The sequence below is a fragment of the Chanodichthys erythropterus genome, chromosome 15 (genome assembly GCF_024489055.1).
Source record: "Chanodichthys erythropterus isolate Z2021 chromosome 15, ASM2448905v1, whole genome shotgun sequence".
NCBI classification, from domain to species: Eukaryota; Metazoa; Chordata; class Actinopteri; order Cypriniformes; family Xenocyprididae; genus Chanodichthys; species Chanodichthys erythropterus.
Genome location: NC_090235.1, coordinates 13,927,657 through 13,948,961, shown reverse-complemented (window position 1 = coordinate 13,948,961; position 21,305 = coordinate 13,927,657). Strand labels below are relative to the sequence as shown.

Sequence of the window (21,305 nt, the reverse complement as noted above, 5' to 3'; positions counted from 1 at the left end):
TTATTTCCCCGGTGGGGGTGCACCGTTCCTGGAAATACTGCAATACCAGGTCGATGCGTGGAGTGGACGGAGCAAGCCCCTATTCCATCTCCCTGATCCAAAAATCAATTTAATATATGGTCCCCGGGTAGGGGACGTATCAGATATTAAACTGATAAGAACAGATACTACACTTGATCTTAGCCAAAAGGCCGAGAAGCGATAACGATAATGGATCCGCGCTAAAGGACTCACTCAGCGCGCTGCACATCTCGATGACGGTCACACGGTCTGACGTCACGAGAAACACTTCAAACTACAAACACACACTCGAGAAATAATGTCCCGCTCAGAGACTGACAGAAACTCTGAGATATTGAACAAATAAGAAGCTGAAAACCTCCACAAAACATGCGGATTCTTCTTCAAGCGCTACCTCGAGTTCACCATCATCCAATCAAACACGAGCACAGAGTCCATCGTCCAATCAAACACGAGGACAGAGTAGGACTGTTTATCTCTGTTAATAGTCTTAGTTAATCACGAAACATTCACTATTTAATATTAAAGTGTTTCTGCTCGAGTTCAGACCCCAGATTCAGGAAATAACACAGAAGAAACGAAGCTTTTTTACACACTTTCATATTCGCTTGATGCGCATCGTGTGGTTAAAAGCGGTACTGCACGTTCATAAAGTTACTGAGGCGTTTGTGGAGAATTCCAGCAAAGCACAGACGATGAAAACAAATTATTTATCCATCTATAAACCTAGACCAATATTAAAAATGCAAACATATTCTGGGCTACCTGCAAAAATAATAACTGCTATAATCAAAGAAGGCATAATACAAATGTGAACACGATTTAGCAATAAAAGTTCAGACTACCATGAAAAACTGTTTGTTGTTAAAAATTATAATCTCCTGTCGTGTCAATAACGTGGGACATAAGACAACAGACCAAAGGTCCGTATGAAAATAACTCAATATTTCTACTTAAAGGGTTAGTTCACCAAAAAATGAAAATAATGTCATTTATAACTCACCCTCATGCCGTTCCACACCTTTGTTCATCTTCGGAATACAAATTAAGATATTTTTGATGAAATATGATGGCTCAGTGAGGCCTGCATAGCCAGCAATGACATTTCCTCTCTCAAGATCCATTAATGTACTAAAAACATATTTAAATCAGTTCATGTGAGTACAGTGGTTCAATATTAATATTATAAAGCGATGAGAATATTTTTGGTGAGCCAAAACAACAACAAAATAACAACGTTTTGGTGCACCGTGATGGCTGATTTTAAAGCACTGCTTCATGAAGCTTTGGAGCGTTATGAATCAGCATGTTGAATCATGATTCGGATCGCGTGTCAAACCGCCAAACTGCTGAAATCACGTGACTTTGGTGCTGATTCAACACAAAAGATTCATAATGCTCAGAATCTTCCTGAAGCAGTGTTTTGAAATCGGCCGTCACTAAATAAGTCGTTATTTTGTTTTTTTGGTGCACCAAAATATTCTTGTGGCTTTATAATATTAATATTGAACCACTGTACTCACATGAACTGATTTAAATATGTTTTTAGTACATTAATGGATCTTGAGAGAGGAAATGTCATTGCTGGCTATGCAGGCCTCACTGAGCCATCGGATTTCATCAAAAATATCTTAATTTGTGTTCTGAAGATGAACGAAAGTCTTACCGGTGTGAAACGGCATGTAATTAATGACATTATTTTCATTTTTGGGTGAACTAACCCTTTAAAGGTGCCCTAGAACTTTTTTTCTCAAGATGTAATATAAGTCTAAGGTGTCCCCTGAATGTGTCTGTGAAGTTTCAGCTCAAAATACCCCATAGATTTTTTTTATTCATTTTTTTAACTGCCTATTTTGGGGCATAATTAGAAATGAACCAATTCAGGGTGTGTGGCCCTTTAATTCTCGTGCTCCACGCCCCAAGAGCTCGCGCTTGCCTTGAACAACATAAAAAAAGTTCAAACAGCTAATATAACCGTCAAAATGGATCTTTACAAAGTGTTCATCATGCAGCATGTCTAATCGCGTAAGTACAATGTTTATTTTGATGTTTACATTTGATTCTGAATGAGTTTGAGGCTGTGCTCCGTGGCTAACAGCTAATGCTACACTGTTGGAGCATAGACTGTAAAAAAAGATGGACGACGCGACGCCGCTTCCTTCCATTGTATTGAACTGAAGCCAAAATGGGCTGATGAACGGGCGCTGACACGTTACGCAATACGTCAAAAAAAAAAAAGTTTGGAGCCTGGGCATGCGCAGAAGGAATCGTCAGTTGAGCCGGAGGCGGAGTCGCGATATCAAACTTCCGCCCAAAGACTGCGTCATCATTCATCTATTTTAAATAGACTATAAAAATTATACACAATTTAAAAGTCTACCTATAAAATAATAGGCTATTCTGTTTCTAGAGCAATAATATTTTTGAAACAGCAAATTCAGTAGATAAAATCAATATAATATGCCACTAGAAACAACTCTAAATCGTCAGAAACGGTCCTGCCATTTTAAATCAAGTTCAACTAACGTTACAGGAGATCGATTGCTGTAATTAGAGTAAGCTATCATTAGTTTTGTCCTGCTAATTATTATTTTATACCCATAAAAATAATAAGTAACTGCCAGATAACGATCACCTGCTTTTTCCCGACATGGTTAACATTAGGTGTGTTATCTTAACTAATAACATTTATTAATTAGCTTATAACGCCCACATTTGATGTTACAGAAAAAAAGTTCAGTGATCCGTCAGATCCTGTAGGTCGGTTAGTACAGTTTACTGCTGAACAACTCATTTTGTTGGTGTTAAATAACAAAGAAATCGAAAATTAACAGTTAGTTAATACATCTTTAATCTCCCCTCGAAGCTCCGACAGTCCTCAGACAAGCTGTCAATCAACTTCGAATCATGACGACACGCCCCGTTTTTATAGCATCAAATTGCTAGCTAAAATCTAAATCATCACAAAAACGAACAATTGAATATATATCAGTGTGATAACAACTACCTTAAATGACCAAAATCATCTCTCAGAAAGTTTTATTTGAAGCAGAATTTATTTTTAAGTTTTCACTGAAGTCTCATTCGACTGCATTGAGAGGGCGGGGTTTATGACTTGTACTGCATCCAGCCTCCAGGGGGCGATCAAAGAGCCCGTGGCTTCACTTTTCAGAACATATGAGACACACCCGTGTTGGAGAGATTTATAAAGAATAAAGTTGTGTTTATGAATTATACAGACTGCAAGTGTTTAATAATGAAAATAACGACAGTCTTGTCTCCGTGAATACAGTAAGAAATGATGGTAACTTTAACCACATTTAACAGTACATTAGCAACATGCTAACAAAACATTTAGAAAGACAATTTACAAATATCACTAAAAATATCATGTTATCATGGATCATGTCAGTTATTATTGCTCCATCTGCCATTTTTCGCTGTTGTTCTTGCTTGCTTACCTAGTCTGATGATTCAGCTGTGCACATCCAGACGTTAATACTGGCTTGTCTAATGTCTCGATCATGGGCTGGCATATGCAAATATTGGGGTCATACATATTAATGATCCTGACTGTTACATAACAGTCGGTGTTATGTTGAGATTCGCCTGTTCTTCAGAGGTCTTTTAAACAAATGAGATTTATATAAGAAGGAGGAAACAATGGAGTTTGAGACTCACTGTATGTCATTTCCATGTACTGAACTCTTGTTATTCAACTATGCCGAGGTAAATTCAATTTTTGAATCTAGGGCACCTTTAAACATTTCTAAACTTATACACACAATATGAATATATACAAATGAAAATATCAATATTTTGAGAATGAAATCTTCTGATAATGGATTTAATCAATGCTTATGGTTATAAATATTTTTGTATTTATACGAAACAAAGTGAAAAACAAACTGTCGAATAAAGGTTAAATATGAAAATACTCACATATGAAATTATGAAACTGCACACACCTGAACTCCCGCCAAATCCACGCAATGGTTATGCTAATTTATCGCGTTTACATCCATAACCTTTCGATGACGAAATATTTCTCAATTTCAAACAGCGCTGTCTGTGAGAAAGCTAAATAATATATGCCTATTTCGAGAAATCAGTTCCTTTTAGCAACGTTAATAGCAATTCAGTTTATGCGCAACAAACTTCCTTATAGAGGGTATGCACGTGACGTCACCGTCGACCGTTACGACTGCGGTCACGCCCACTGAGCGGCAGCATTGGTTTTCAGCGTGAATGCCGCGAAAAACACACAAAACACATCCAAAACGGGAAAGAGCTGACACAAACCCTGAGGTATATATTTACAGACTGCTGAAAGCTACAGAAAAAAGAAGCAAATGGATCACTGCAATTCACAGAAAACAGCTGGACTCCAGCAGAGAAACATGGATTTGCAGAATCATTTTGTGTCAAACTGTTGGATTTTGAGGTAAAATCATAATATATAACAATACAATATATAGGTTATGTTGACAACTCATTAATTAAATATTTACCATCTTATATTCTGCATAATTGGGTGTTTTAATAAAAACTATCAAGTTTCAGGGCTGGACAATATGACGATATAACATTGATATAAGTGATTACGCGGATTTAAACCTACCTATATTGTAGTTATATAAAATATTCACAGGCAGATTTACTTTATGTATTTCCCCGCCGTCGAAATCAGGCACTAAATAAATATAAATAAATATATAAATAAATTTGACTTGACTTGACTTGACATATAAATGTCAGGAAACACGACTCCTGGCTGCATGTCAATATCCATGGATTAGATTTCTTTGACAAGTTGTAAGGAACACTTTCGAGCCCAACCTTTAGTGTAATCGTTTGTTTTACTCGCGTTTTCAGTTTCCTCTATTAAATCCAGTCACACAGCAGCTTCTTTTGCCACAGTTCAGCTGAGGGAGCGCGTTTCGGCGGGAAAGTGACGTCGATGCATACCCTCTATTCTGTAAAACAGGTTGCATCGCTTCCGGTTCAGGTCTTCGTTAAATATAAAATATAAATATGTTATACTAAAGATGCCTTCAACGATGAGCATCCATCACATATGCAGATTGATATCTAAATGTTTTTATTTTTCTTCTTCATTCGGATATACAGCACTGATAAAAATAGCTAGCTAGGTTAGCTGATTACCTCAAAAGTCTGTGGAGATCGCCATCAATTCATACTGCTGTTAACAGTAACGGAAACGATGAGAACTGTTTTCCTGTTTGATCATGTGACATTTGACATAAATCAAATGGAGAAAAAAAAAAGTCTCATTTAATTTTATAAGTGTATATTTCCTTCATAATCAGATCACAGCAAAAACCTTACAGTCAAATAAACAAGAGTTCAATGAAGGTGCATGTCCATTCTCAATAATAACCGTTAACTTTCTTGAAGGGTATAACAGGCATATTTGATAATTAAGCAATAATTTATATGAAGGAAAAATATTTTACTTCTACACAGTTAAGCTCTAGAAAAGCAAGTTTGATGAGGTTTACATATACAGAGACATGCACTTCTGACAAGTGTTTGTGCTGTTTTGAAGGGTTAGTGAGCTCATATCCCATAATTCCCAGAGGGAACATGCCGTGAACGCAGCTGAGCGACAGTCCATTCGGACATGACTGATAGTCGGGGCTGATTGGGTCTCTGACCCGACTCTACAGTGGGAGGATGGACGAGCTTTCATCAGTCATCATCATCCGATGAAGAATGGGAATGGTCCAGGCGGTAGCAGTGCGCGAGGTTCAGGAGCTGCTCCAGGGATTCGGTGAGCTCGCCCAGTTCCGGCCCGTGAGAGAGGAAGCTGGGGGTCACGCGACGCAGGTCCAGCGCAGCACACGCTTTCTGCAGCTCGGACAGCTGGACACCCACAGCAGGACTGGACTGGAGAGACGTCAGGACTGGAAGACTACTGACCGACTGAGAGGGAGCTGGGAGGGACACAGAAAGAAGACGAGAACTGGAATTACACAGGGATGAACAGAGAGAGAGAAGCCAAGAACAAGACAAGAAACCTGGGTTCAATACAAATATTGACATTTACACCGAAGATCATTTTGTCTTATGATCCCTTAGTGATTTAAAGTCCTCATTAAAATCAAAATTTCAAATCAAAATCAAGTGTCGTTATTCAGTTCAGTTCAACTATGCACAGAGCGTTCTTTAGAACTTCCGCATTAATATAAGCCAGCTGGAAAACTTCCGGTGAGAGTCATGTGCTGGCGAGTTGAGCATCAGTAGTGTAATTCTTAGCTTTTAATCATAATATAGTCACTTAAATAGTCAGGCATAGCATTAATTTAGATATTCAAACGTAAGACGGCATAAAAAAATAAATAAATAAAGTCGTACCTCAGTGTTCCTCCTCTGCTAAATTCAATTCGACCATCAGTTTTCACACTTTTATGTGAAAATAAGCTTCAAAAATTAAATATTTATTGTGCACTTTAGTTAGATTAATTGAATAAAATGTGTGTTTTCACAAGTGTGCTGAAATCACTGACTGACAGCTGCTGTGATTATAAAGAGAGCGGCGCTCGCTTTCTGTGTCATTCATTCACAAGAAAAGTTATTGTTTTACAGGAGATTTTGTGAGTATTTCATACTTCACATTGACAAAATGTATTTTTAAACCTAGTTATTTTATAATGTTTAATATTTAGTCAAAAACGAAGTGAAAAACGATTAGGCTGATATATGCGCAAATAAATGCTACTTTGCCGCCACCTGCTGGTTAAAGTGGTAATTATTGTCTTTTTTATTTTTAAATAAGTGATTTCTATCAAATGTTTACGGAAGAGGATTAGGGCCAAGCAATAATAAAAAAGTAAAACCATCTCGAGATTAAAGTTGTTAAATTTTGAGAAAAAAGTCGAGATAAAATGTTGAGAATAAAGTCATTAAATTACGAGAAAAAAAGTCATTAAATTACGAGAATAAACTCGTTAAATTTCGAGAAAAAAGTCGAGATAAAATGTTGAGAATAAAGTCATTAAATTTCGAGAAAAAACTCGTTAAATTATGAGAAAAATGTCATTAAATTTCGAGAAAAAAGTCGAGATAAAATGTTGAGAATAAACTCATTAAATTATGAGTTTATTGTCAACATTTTATCTCGACTTTTTTCTCGAAATTTAACTATTTTTTTCTCGTAATTTAATGACTTTATTCTCAACATTTTATCTCGACTTTTTTCTCAAAATTTAATGACATTTTTCTCATAATTTAACAAGTTTTTTCTCGTAATTTAATGACTTTATTCTCAACATTTTATCTCGACTTTTTTCTCGACATTTAACACGTTTTTTCTCGTAATTTAACAAGTTTATTCTCAACATTTTATCTTGACTTTTTTCTCGTAATTTAATGATTTTTTTCTCAATTTAGCAACTTTAATCTCGAGATGGTTTTATTTTTTTATTATTGCTTGGCCCTAATCCTCTTCCGTAAATGTTGAATTTCCTACTTTTTTAAAAGTTCGGTTTTACAATGGGGACAATCTCAGAAGGATGAACAAATAATGTTTGTGGTCATCACATTAAAAATAACATTTGAAGTGCTGGAAAATAATGCGTGTGTTTGTCTAATTACAGATAACAGCGTTTTTAAACAGTCCCAATAGCTTCGTCTTTATTGAAATCAATAAAACTGGTTTATTGGCAAATTAGGTAAATGTGATAACCGCATTAAAATATGAATACAACATAAAAAATCATCCATTGATGGTTTTATGTCGATGTACAGCGACTACAGAATGAACAGCTGACAGTTCACCGGAAATGCCCGACTTGGCTTAACGACAACCAGGAAGTAACCGTGCATATAGTCCATTCATCAAAAGCTAAGCTAACTCTAAAGCTAACTCTGATGACATCAAATCTTACTCCCTCGACGTGACAAGTGTCCAAAGACGAATCACATATAGCTTTGATCATAATAACCCAGCAATTTAGATAGTTCTAGACCACTGTTAGAGGAATTAAGGACTTTCCAGCACTTCAAAGCTCAAAAGTGTAACTATTATCCAATTTAAATGTTATTTTTTAATGTGATGACCAAAAACGTTTTTCGTTCATCCTTCAAAGATTGTTAAACTTTAAATTTTACAAATGGGTACAATGTAGGAAAAATAACATATGGTGAAAAACAAACACTTATTTTAAAATTTAAAATTAAATCAACACTATAACCAGTAGATGGCGGCAGAGGAGCACTTATTGGCTTATTTACCATTTCCATTCCTTTTTTTCCCCACACAATTTGCTTTTTTCAATTTATTTATAGAGACTATCAAATCAATATTATAACACTAAAAATACATTTTTGCCATTTTTTTTGTACTGAAGTATGAAATATTTAATTGTAGGAACATTCAGTGTCATCAAAGACTTTGACATCACAGGTCCTCTTTAAATCCACTCACTGGCAGGAGGAGCGGACTGGTTCTGGAGGAAACCCTGCGGACCCAGATCCGGGCTGAAGATCTGTGGGAACGGAGGGGTGAGTTTACTGGGGCTGGACAGCAGCTGCACCGCCCTGCAGAAACAGACATGTGACTTAGACCAATGACAGCAGTCTCAGAGCCGTACGGTTAGAGCCGTGTGTGTCGATCACTCACAGTGGGGATGATGGGTAACGTAACCTGACGTACGTCGCCAGCACGTCTTCTCCAGAGCGCTCGTAGTGCAGAGGACTGGGCGGCTCCACGCCCGGGAGAGGAGGACTGACAAAATACAAGACTAATATTAGACCAACAATATTCACTGTGTTATTTTAGTATTATTGGTTACACTCTACAATAAGGTTCATTTATTAATCTTTGTTAAAGTTAGTAAAAATCTAATTGTTCACAGTGCATTAACTAATGTTAATTTTTGATTTTAAAAATGTTTTAGTAAATGTAGAAATGAACAACTAATGAAACCTTATTGTACAGTGTGACCATATTATTTATATGACACTATAGTTTATTGATATTTTGAATTAGCTTTTATTTTTAAATTTTCAGTTAATTTAAAATATTAGTTTATTTTTTGGTCATTTTGTTATGTGCATTTTTTTATTAGTTGTACATTTTTTATACTATTTAGGTTAATTTTATTTTAGTTCAGTTTCAGTTTTTATTCAATTCCAAGTAATTTTAGTGTTTCTACTTAAACTTATTTCATTTAGTTGAAAAGGCAAATTTTCTAATTTTCGTTTAGTTTTTCATCAAATATTTTCAATTCAATTTACAGAAATATTTTAAATAGATTTAGTTAAATATAATAACTGGTGGACTGGGTACAGCATTTTAAAATAGATTCAATTGCATTTTTAATTACAATTAAATTTCTAAATTTTAAAAGGTACCAAACATGGTGCAAAATTTGAATTTTAAGAAGCAGAATTTAAATGAAATGACATTCACATAAATGAATCTAAACATAAATTGGTATGGGAAAGGGAACACTTCACAGATTATTGAACAAGTAAAGACATTTGTAAAAGTAACATTTAAAAAAAGTTATAGAAGTTTATGAAAAATTTAAATATATATTTTACAAAACATGTTCAACTCTAAAACTTCAAGAAAATCAAAGTTAAATATCTGAACAAGTTCTGTGCCAAATTTTAGGTCGATATCTGAAGGTTTTTTTGTGTGCAGTACCAAACTCTTCCACTAGATGACATCCAGACTCCGCCATATAAGGACTCTTTGATTTCATATGTTTTGAGTGATCTGAACCATATTTTTCCACACTTTCCGAAATATTTATGAAGTAGACTTCCTATTCAGAAAAAGTTTGTGCAGTAATGTTAATATATGATCAGAAATCAATCCCTAAATCCGTGTGTTAAAGTTTGGTACCACATCACAAATGAAAAATCTATGGCTATTTATCTATTGCTCTGTCATTTCTTCAAATATGAAAACTAGAATCTGAAAGCTTTCAAATGATTTATAGTTTGTCAAGATTACTTTAGATTTAAACTAAGATTGTTATAAATGTATAATAGCAAGTTTCCAACAGGTAAGGGGGGAACTTAAAAATAGTAGTTAAAAACATTTTTTTAAATCATAAATTCTGATTTTTATTCTTTGTAATGTGTGAGAAGTACAGGCAGTAATCAGAAACCGAACAGTGCATGATGGTTAATCATAACTCAATCACTTCGTCTGTTGTAATGTAACTTTAAAACTAATGCTCGTCAACACCAGGACTCGTGTGTAACAGTGTAACACATTTATTAGGAGGATAAACAAACAAACCTCAGCTAAATATATCAATGTAACATCCTCTCACCTGACTAAACTCTGCCCGCCGAAACCTTTCAGAGTCACCGATTGGCCGAAACAGCGTCCGTCGCCGAGCTCAGGACAAGCAGACAGGGGTTTCCACGGTAACACATCAGCAAAAGCATCCAGAGCCTCAGGGAGGCAGCTGCCGTGCATCATGGGAAACGGAACAGAGCCATAAGCTGAAACCACCTGGAAAACACAGTTGCATAAAGTCACAAGTTACAGACTGAAGCCCATTCACACCAAAAACCATAACAGCAGTGGTGATGATGTTCTGTTTATTATTTTGTCGAAATGCTCGAGCTCTGATTGGATTCTAATAAGCTGTAATTCTAATCAAAAGCATCACTGACACTGTTTTTCATGTTTAATACTGTAAAAATGGCATAATGAAGCTGTGTATTAAATGGACTGAATCCCGCTGACCTTCCTTCCCGAGTCGGTCAGAGCGTCCGAGAGCTGCCACATGGGGGCGCTGGCCTGTCCCAGTCTGTACGACACTGTCATGCTGTCCAGAGCCAGAGCCAGAACCGAGCTGGAGTGAAACCACAGCGTCGGCTGATGAGAGAACATCAGATACTGAATCAATCAACAGATCAGTGCTATTTAGTATTCCTATTTTTAATTAATTTTTATTTTAATATTTTGTTTTTAATTTGATTAAAGGTTTAAGTAACTTTGTTGTGCATTTTTGTCATTTTTATTAGTTTTTGTAAAAAAAAAAAAAAAGAAGTTTTGAGCTACCAAAACAGCTATTTTAATATCTGTTTAATAGCCTTTAATATCATGTGACAGACTGCTGTAGAGCCTCAGTTCAAACGGCTCGTGAACCGGTCATCTCATCTCCTTTTTACTACTGTTACAGCACCAAATCAACATGAATGAACATCAGAAGGTACAGGACAACTTATCAAAATGAATCATGTCTCATGTAATCGCTCAATCAGTGTTTCAATTGTGGAAAGACGTCAATATAACAGCTTATAGGCGACACAATATCTCTTAATGTTACATTAACCTTTAATTCAACGACCATAAACTCACTAATGCAAATTAACTAAAGTTAGTTATGCACTGTATTACATATTCATTGTATTTTTACTTAAGCTGTTAGTGATGTCTTCATTATTTAATGTGTTTGAATGAATCTGACATGAAAACAAGTTATTACAGAGTTTGTTGTTTATATTTCACCAACAAATTGGAGAAGAAACAATTCTGTTATTAAAATGTTGATATAAAAACTGCTTTGTGTGCTATTAAAATGTTTGTACAACTCAGCTTTAGCTATTTGAGTGTTGATTATTAAATAAGTTTGATTAATTAATTGATTATTAATTTATTTTCGGTTTCAGTTTTCAGCCAAATGCATCCTGAGTTTTTGGTTTCGGCCCAGAATTTATATTTCGGTGCATCCCTAGTTTTTATTCATTTTATTTCAGTTTTAGATTTAGCTATTTTAGTGCTTCAAGTCAGATAAAAGTGTCAATGTAAAATGTTCACACAATAAACCATCAAAATGAAGGTTAGTTCACCCCAAAATGAAAATGATGTCATTATTCTTCTGCTTATGTTCATTGATTGATGTTTACATGCGAGTAAAAGCCTAAATTCAATCTGTTCATCATTTAAAGTGATCGAGTCTCTTCAGAAAATTTGGACTAAACCACTCGATTCATATGGATTCGTTTTCCGATCTTCTTATGAACTTTTTGAAGCAACAAAGTGGTCATTGCAACGACTGAAACCTCTCAGATTTCATCAAAAATATCTTAATTTGTGTTCTGAAGATGAATGAAGGTCTTATGGGTGTGGAACGACATGAATTAATGACAGAAATGTCATTTTTGGGTGAACTAACCCTTTAAATGTTTTAATTTTTTGTCATTTATTTCAGTTAACATTTATTTTAAGCAATAAAAAAAGTTTTTTTAATGGATTTAGTTTTAGTAAATTGTAACTCTGTAACAGTTTCCAGTGAATGAAATCTGCTTACATCATAATTGATCAGCGGGAAAGTTGTGGGCGGATGAGGACGCCTCCCCAGTCCACCTCTCAGGGTCAAAGGGCAGAAGAACGAGCTGTGATTGGCCATATGGAGTGTTCCTAACGCACAGTTCAACATGTGGTACAAGTCCTTTATAGGGCTCTGTCAGCAGGAGACAAATAAATTCAGCCGCCTTAACACATGAAACCGGTTAAAACTGCTGTATTTCTTTTCGTACGAATGACAAATCTCACTGATTCTGGGTGATTGACAGGTGCCACGCCCCATGTGAGGATGCCACGCCCTCCGTAAGAGTCCTGCAACAGCTCTGTGACCTTTGACCCCAAGCCTGAAAAACCGTCAGCGAGGTCACACAACACCTGAAAACCCTGAACAGCAGGAAACAGAAGCGGAGAGCGTGAGACTGAGAGAAGAGCTTTATATTTACATTCATGCTCCTGACAGATGGCTTCACACTTACAGATTATAATAAACAATATAACAGAAGATAATACATCAAATAATATTTCAATGCTTTTGATCTATAGTGCATTCACTTGCAAAACTTGTCAGTTCCCCCTAGAAACATTCATTCATTCTTAAAACTTGCGCGTTGCCATGAGAATCCTGCTCACAAAACTTTTGCGTTCGCTCTGAACTTTTGCGCATTTGCTTCAAACTTTTATGCGTTCGTTTCAAACTTTTTTTTTGCATTCGCTTCAAACTTTTTTTTTGCATTCGCTTCAAACTTTTTTTGCGTTTGCTTCAAACTTTTTTTTGCGTTTGCTTCAAACTTTTTTTTGCATTCGCTTCAAACTTTTTTTGCGTTTGCTTCAAACTTTTTTTTGGCATTCGCTTCAAACTTTTATGCGTTCGTTTCAAACTTTTTTTTTGCATTCGCTTCAAACTTTTTTTTGTGTTTGCTTCAAACTTTTTTTTGCATTTGCTTCAAACTTTTACGTGTTCGCTTCAAACTTTTACGTGTTCGCTTCAAACTTTTTTTTGCATTTGCTTCAAACTTTTACGTGTTCGCTTCAAACTTTTTTTGCGTTTGCTTCAAACTTTTTTTTTGCATTCGCTTCAAACTTTTTTTGCGTTTGCTTCAAACTTTTTTTTGCATTCGCTTCAAACTTTTTTTGCGTTTGCTTCAAACTTTTTTTTGGCATTCGCTTCAAACTTTTATGCATTCGCTTCAAACTTTTTTTACATTTGCTTCAAACTTTTTTTTGCATTTGCTTCAAACTTTTACGTGTTCGCTTCAAACTTTTACGTGTTCGCTTCAAACTTTTTTTTGCATTTGCTTCAAACTTTTACGTGTTCGCTTCAAACTTTTTTTTGCATTCGCTTCAAACTTTTTTTTGCATTTGCTTCAAACTTTTACGTGTTCGCTTCAAACTTTTTTTTGCATTTGCTTCAAACTTTTACGTGTTCGCTTCAAACTTTTACGTGTTTGCTTCAAACTTTTTTTTGCATTTGCTTCAAACTTTTATGCATTCGCTTCAAACTTTTATGCATTAGCTTCAAACTTTTATGCGTTCGTTTCAAACTTTTTTTTACATTTGCTTCAAACTTTTTTTGCATTTGCTTCAAACTTTTTTTGGCATTAGCTTCAAACTTTTTTTACATTTGCTTCAAACTTTTTTTTGGCATTCGCTTCAAACTTTTATGCGTTCGTTTCAAACTTTTTTTTTGCATTCGTTTCAAACTTTTTTTTGCATTCGCTTCAAACTTTTTTTACATTTGCTTCAAACTTTTTTTTTGCATTCGCTTCAAACTTTTACGTGTTCACTTCAAACTTTTTTTGCGTTTGCTTCAAATTTTTTTTTGCATTCGCTTCAAACTTTTTTTACATTTGCTTCAAACTTTTTTTGGCATTAGCTTCAAACTTTTATGCGTTCGTTTCAAACTTTTTTTTTGGCATTCGCTTCAAACTTTTTTTGCGTTTGCTTCAAACTTTTTTTTTGCATTCGCTTCAAACTTTTTTTGCGTTTGCTTCAAACTTTTTTTTGGCATTCGCTTCAAACTTTTATGCGTTCGTTTCAAACTTTTTTTTTGCATTCGTTTCAAACTTTTTTTTGCATTCGCTTCAAACTTTTTTTACATTTGCTTCAAACTTTTATGCGTTCGTTTCAAACTTTTTTTTACATTTGCTTCAAACTTTTTTTGCATTTGCTTCAAACTTTTACGTGTTCGCTTCAAACTTTTTTTTGCATTTGCTTCAAACTTTTACGTGTTCGCTTCAAACTTTTTTTTGCATTTGCTTCAAACTTTTTTTGCATTTGCTTCAAACTTTTTTTGGCATTAGCTTCAAACTTTTTTTACATTTGCTTCAAACTTTTTTTTGGCATTCGCTTCAAACTTTTATGCGTTCGTTTCAAACTTTTTTTTGCATTCGTTTCAAACTTTTTTTTGCATTCGCTTCAAACTTTTACGTGTTCGCTTCAAACTTTTTTTTGCATTTGCTTCAAACTTTTACGTGTTCGCTTCAAACTTTTTTTTGCATTTGCTTCAAACTTTTACGTGTTCGCTTCAAACTTTTACGTGTTCGCTTCAAACTTTTACGTGTTCGCTTCAAACTTTTTTTTGCATTTGCTTCAAACTTTTACGTGTTCGCTTCAAACTTTTTTTTGCATTCGCTTCAAACTTTTTTTGCGTTTGCTTCAAACTTTTTTTTTGCATTCGCTTCAAACTTTTTTTGCGTTTGCTTCAAACTTTTTTTTGGCATTCGCTTCAAACTTTTATGCGTTCGTTTCAAACTTTTTTTTACATTTGCTTCAAACTTTTTTTGCATTTGCTTCAAACTTTTTTTACATTTGCTTCAAACTTTTTTTTGGCATTCGCTTCAAACTTTTATGCGTTCGTTTCAAACTTTTTTTTGCGTTCGTTTCAAACTTTTTTTTGCATTCGCTTCAAACTTTTTTTTGCATTCGCTTCAAACTTTTTTTACATTTGCTTCAAACTTTTTTTTTGCATTCGCTTCAAACTTTTACGTGTTCACTTCAAACTTTTTTTGCGTTTGCTTCAAACTTTTTTTTTGCATTCGCTTCAAACTTTTTTTACATTTGCTTCAAACTTTTTTTGGCATTCGCTTCAAACTTTTATGCGTTCGTTTCAAACTTTTTTTTACATTTGCTTCAAACTTTTTTTACATTTGCTTCAAACTTTTTTTGCATTCGCTTAAATTTTTTTTTTACATTTGCTTCAAACTTTTTTTGCATTTGCTTCAAACTTTTTTTGCGTTTGCTTCAAACTTTTTTTTTGGCATTCGCTTCAAACTTTTATGCGTTTGCTTCGAAATTCGTTTTGCGTTTGCTTCAAACTTTTTTTGCATTTGCTTCAAACTTTTTTCGCATTCGCTTCAAACTTTTACGTGTTTGCTTCAAACATTTTTTGCGTTTGCTTCGAACTTTTTTTTGCATTCGCTTCAAACTATTTTTACATTTGCTTCAAACTTTTATGCGTTCGTTTCAAACTTTTTTTTGCATTCGCTTCAAACTTTTTTTACATTTGCTTCAAACTTTTTTTGCATTTGCTTCAAACTTTTTTTGCGTTTGCTTCAAACTTTTTTTTGGCATTCGCTTCAAACTTTTATGCGTTTGCTTCAAACTTTTTTTTGCGTTTGCTTCAAATTTTTTTTTGCGTTTGCTTCAAACTTTTTTTTGCGTTTGCTTCAAACTTTTTTTTGCGTTTGCTTCAAACTTTTTTTTGCGTTTGCTTCAAACTTTTTTTTGCGTTTGCTTCAAACTTTTTTTTGCGTTTGCTTCAAACTTTTTTTGCGTTTGCTTCAAACTTTTTTTTGCATTCGCTTCAAACTTTTTTTGCATTCGCTTCAAACTTTTACGTGTTCACTTCAAACATTTTTTGCGTTTGCTTCGAACTTTTTTTTGCATTCGCTTCAAACTATTTTTGCATTTGCTTCAAACTTTTACGTGTTTGCTTCAAACTTTTTTTGCGTTTGCTTCAAACTTTTTTTGCATTCGCTTCAAAATTTTACGTGTTCGCTTCAAACTTTTTTTGCGTTTGCTTCAAACTTTTGCACGTTCGCTTGAAACTCGTATTCACTTGAACCTTTGGTGTTTGCTCGAAACTTGTACGCATTCACTTCAAACATTTGCACTTTTGAACAAATACAAAGTCAGCAACACAAAGATTCTTGGGGGAATGCAAAGTTGTGTTAAATGCATAACTATTGAAATAATATAAATTTTTCCTCCCATCCCATATTTTTCCTCAACACCAGGACCCTTTTATGGGCTCCATAAATCTCACAAAACCATATTCATGTCACATTACTTTTTGGTGGAGATGTGGTAGTTTGTTAAAATGTAAAAAAAAAACCTTGATGCTCCAAATAACAAGCTTAAAACCTTTATTTAAATGTAACCTTATTTCCTTTGATTTCGAGCTGGACGTGAAGCTGACAGGTTTTCTGAGTTGTGTTTGTCGTGGTTCGTAGAGGTGGATGTGTGCGTTACCTGCAGATAGTCACACTCCTCCACGAAGAAGTGTAGCCGATCCTCCAGATCCTCCAGCACTGGACCCTGTAAGAGCGCCTCCCCCTGGCCAAATGCTTCCAAACGCTCAGACTCACTGACCACACGCACAATAAACACAGTTACGTCTCTCAAAGTAGTGATGCAGTGTCAAAAAGTTCTGGAGGGCCGAAATCATTGACCGAAACGGTTTAATTAGCGCTTCTCCAATAGCGCATCTTTACTATGACAGGGTTTTTGGACTATGCTATTTTCAGCTGAACTAAAGAATGTAAACTGGTTCAGTCGTTGTATTACTCACCCGTCATGGTTGTACCGGTTAATGACGGAGATGGTTTGAGGATGTAGATGGATCCTCAGGAAATCTGACCAAACCCTCACGCTTCCCTCCAGCCTATAGGATTTCTGTATCCGCTCCAGACTGCTGTTCACCGTCTCCATGGCAACGCTAGCTCCTGCGCTGGCCACTTCAGGAAAATTCACAATATTGCATGAATACATGAATAGCTACAGGTAGGGCTGGACAATACAGAATCAACAAATAACATATTTTGACATTTTCATCCTTTTGAGAACCTCTTTTGCTTTTGTAGATACAAGTAAAGCGGGATATTAAATGAGCAAAGTTCAGCTGAAAAGGAAGCCATTATTACAACATTAAGGCAGTGCTATTTTAGTAGCATTGATATTCTAATATAGTTTTTGTTAATATTTTGAATTAATTAATATTTTGTTTATATTATAAATTTTTATATTTTCTGTTTTCACTATAATTTTAGTTAAAGTTTTAGTCATTTTGTTGGGTTGAGCCGTTTTTATTAGTTTTTTTTTAAATATTTAAATAGTTTCTATTTATTTTATTTATTAGTTTTATTTATTTTAGTACTTTGTTTAAATTAGATTTTATTTTTATACTTTGTTTTTCGCTATAATTTCAGTTGAAGATTTAATAATTTTGTTCTGTGTTTTTGTCATTTTTATTAGTTTTATTTTTTAAATGTCAGTACAGTTATTATTTTATTTATTAGTTTAGTTATTTTAGTTCTTCAAGTTTGAATTAGATTTTATTTTTATATTTTGTTTTCAATATAAATTGTTAAATTGTAGTAATTTTGCTGTGTTTTTGTTGTTTTTATTAGTTTAATTTTTTTTTTAATTATATCTATAGTTTTTATTAATTTTATTCATTAGTTTTAGTTATTTTAGTACTTCAAGTTAAACTTAAAGAAAATTCGAAATGTTGCCTTGGCAACTAGCCTTTATTAAATTTTTACAAGCAAGTTTTTTTTTTTTTTAACATTTTATGTTCAGTTAACTTTTTTTTTTAAGTAGCTAAAATATTTTTTATGGCTTCAGTTAAGGATAATAACCATCAAGGTCATGGGTTGATTCCCAGGGAACACATGAACTGATACACCTTCAATGCACGTCGCTTTGGACAAAAGCATCTGCCAAAATGCATCACCGTAAATGTTCACAATAAGAGCAGAAAGATGAATGAAGCTGATTTTGAGTTCATACACACCTGAGCTGTGACCCACCGCAGAGGAACGACACGTGAAACCTGGATCTGCTAGTAAACCTCCCGTCTAGACACACAGATATCAGTTATTACATGCTTGCAAAACCCCTGCTGAGTTTCATTAATACACTCTCACTTACATCTAGGTGGTCGAGATCCTTTAGGAAAGGGTTTTTGGTGGGAGGACTTTCTTTGTGGGTCATAATCTGTCCTTGCCTAAGATCAGAGAATAAAAACTCAATCATTCAGCTTTTAATTAGAATTCATAAACACTAAAAAACAACACAAGAGTATAAACAGTAACGTGTTGTACCATGTAAAGGTGGTGTTTTCATTCTCTGTGTCGTACAGACTGCCCTGCTTCCTCAGCGTCTGAAGACTTCCTGAAGATACCAACAAAACAAAAACATTGTTGCTCATAATTAGAGTTTGGATCATGACAGCTCAGCCTGATTTATACAGACGTGTGCAGAATGATCATGAATGTGAATGTAAAAATGAGTTATAAAACATTTACATTAATTTAATTAGAGAGGAATTAGTCAAGGAAAATATCAGTAATAAAAATGTACGTTTCTGCAATCAGGCTCTTTTCTCCTCCATCATAAATGAGTTTGTCTCAGAGCGTCAGACGAAACACAATAAACGCTGTCATGTGATCTTACGTTCGGATGCTGGTGTTTGGGAACACAATCATGTGAGACGCTTCTGGAGGAATTAAACCAAATCATTCTGATGACAGACTTTGACTCAGACGTTTCAGAACCAACATTTGAGATGCTGCGATGCGATTGGTCCACTGGCTAGTCCAGTTATCCAATCACAGCCTCTGCTGAGGCAAAATCACGTGGTTTTGGGAGATTTAAATGTTTTTGTTGTAGTTCTTATCACATAAAAAAAAAAAGATCAGTTTTTATGCATATTTTTAGATTTTATGTGCATCTTGGCGCTTCTATCCAGCATTTTTAATGCGATATCTCAAAATGCGTATACAAATAGGTGGAGGGAAACCAAGTCAAAATGCAATAGTACAATCAGACTGTGTCCGTTACCTTTGAGGTCCATGGCGATGAGTCGGGGGGTGTATGTCACGTGACCCCCCAGCGTCAGTCCCTCTCTGAACATCACGTCACTCTGCAGCTCACCCTCCGGCACCACCGCATCATAAACCAGACCCGCATCCTACACAAACACAGACGGGAGACGCATGTGATTTACCTGTTCGAATCACCCGACTAAGAGGGACTCGAACCCGGGTACGCTGGCACAGGAGGCGGGCGCTCTAACAAGCAGGCTAAAGACAGCAGTTTACACACACAGCTCTTACTACTATGGCTGGGTAAAAAATATCAATTTCTCGATTTTAATCGATTCTCATTTTTAAGAACCGATATCGATTCTTAAATCCCAAGAATCGATTAGTCTAGTCTGTTTTCAGTTGATGAATGAGCAGAATATGTAGCTCCTCCCATCCAATAAATCGCAATAATCTTTGTTACTTTTGATATGAAGCAAAGTCTCAGATTTCAAATGACGTCCATCTTATTATGAGATTCAGAAAATAAATACAGTTTTGGCGCTGTTTAATGTGGCGTGACGGATCGCTTTAGCGCCTCAGTTAAAGAGAAGCATGTGATCATCCTCTCCTCCGCTTTAATACCAGTTACAGCGAAATAAACATGAACATCTGAAGGTATGTTAAAATATACAGTACAACTTACTGAAATCTGTATCATGTCTCGTGTAATCGCTCAATCAGTGTTTCAACCTCGGAAAGCGTCAATAAAATAAACAGTCACGTGACGTCACATTTACCTCAGAAAAACATATTCAGTGACCATAAACTCATTAGTCAGCTAGAAAAGTGCTCTAGAAAGCAGCATTCTGATAAATATAGCTATGCACCGTTACATATTCATTATCATTTATAATGTTCTTCAATATTTAATGCATGTTTGAATAAATCAGCCGCCATTTAAATGTTTATATTTAAAAAAACGAATTGGAGTAGAAATATGATAATGTAATTCTAAACTTTATTCATAACAAAAACATAATTGAGTGTAATTTAAGTGTTTGTATATAAATAAGTTAATTTAACCTTCAATATTATTATAGTAGTACCAACTGACTCTCATGTGTAGTTTACAGCATTAGTCGAGAAATAATCAAATCGAATCGAAATCGAATCGAATGCATGTGAATAGTAATCGAATAGAATGGTGAAAATTGTGTCAACACCCAGCCCTATTCACTACTGTTACAACTGTATCAAATGACTACTTTAAAGTCATGCATTTAATAAAAAAATAATGTGCACAGACAAATCACTTATAATAAATACTGCAATATTCCAAAATATAAAGGCATTACCATGCTACATGGTCAAAAACATGACACTAGCACCATGACAATGCACAAAATCATGACACTTTTAGTAAGTGTTGTTACTATAGTTATAGTTTTTGCTGTAAAATCATAAAATAACTAATCTCTGTCTCTTTTGACAGGGTTACCACTGTACTAGTTTACTGTACTGTATAAAATACTGTTACCATACTAAAATCTACATCTTTTTCTTAACTGAAAACAAAGCCATTCTTCATTTTGGAAGCTAAAATTAAAGTTAAGTTATAAAATTATTTGACAGCTCTTGTTATTGATCCACTGAAATGATATTTTCTGAGTACTGTTTATAAACTGAATGTATTAAACAAACTCACCTGTAAATTCCACCAGTGCGTCCCGACAAAGTTGGAATAATGTCCCAGCTGGAGTGTGACCACCTCCCTGCACGTGCCGCTCATTATGCCCTTTAGATATTAAAACATCTTAATCATAAGTTTAGTGAAGATGAACATGATATTTCTCATGATGTGCTCGAAAAACGCAAGGCTGCAGTGCAGACGAACTTCCGCGTGTGCCTCTAGTAATCCTCCACCGTGATTGGCTGTTACGGCGCATGCAGCAGTG

General features: G+C 34.9%; 1 protein-coding gene and 1 non-coding gene across 2 annotated transcripts; both read right to left on the bottom strand.

The window, feature by feature from the left end:
- Positions 1-12: 12 nt before the first annotated feature.
- LOC137002273 (U2 spliceosomal RNA) lies at positions 13-203 on the bottom strand. Its single transcript, XR_010891808.1, has one exon. It is a non-coding gene; the product is annotated as a U2 spliceosomal RNA (small nuclear RNA).
- Positions 204-5,177: 4,974 nt separating this feature from the next.
- msto1 (misato mitochondrial distribution and morphology regulator 1) lies at positions 5,178-21,245 on the bottom strand. The gene is made up of 14 exons (XM_067411585.1): positions 21,056-21,245; positions 19,385-19,514; positions 18,646-18,715; positions 18,473-18,548; positions 18,336-18,399; positions 17,112-17,277; positions 16,793-16,907; positions 12,572-12,706; positions 12,327-12,479; positions 10,757-10,888; positions 10,335-10,519; positions 8,666-8,770; positions 8,471-8,583; positions 5,178-5,978 (listed from the first exon to the last, which is right to left on the bottom strand). Exons 1-14 carry the CDS (start codon positions 21,137-21,139, stop codon positions 5,734-5,736), a joined length of 1,773 nt encoding a protein of 590 aa, XP_067267686.1. The 5' UTR covers positions 21,140-21,245; the 3' UTR covers positions 5,178-5,733.
- Between the last annotated feature and the right edge of the window lie 60 nt (positions 21,246-21,305).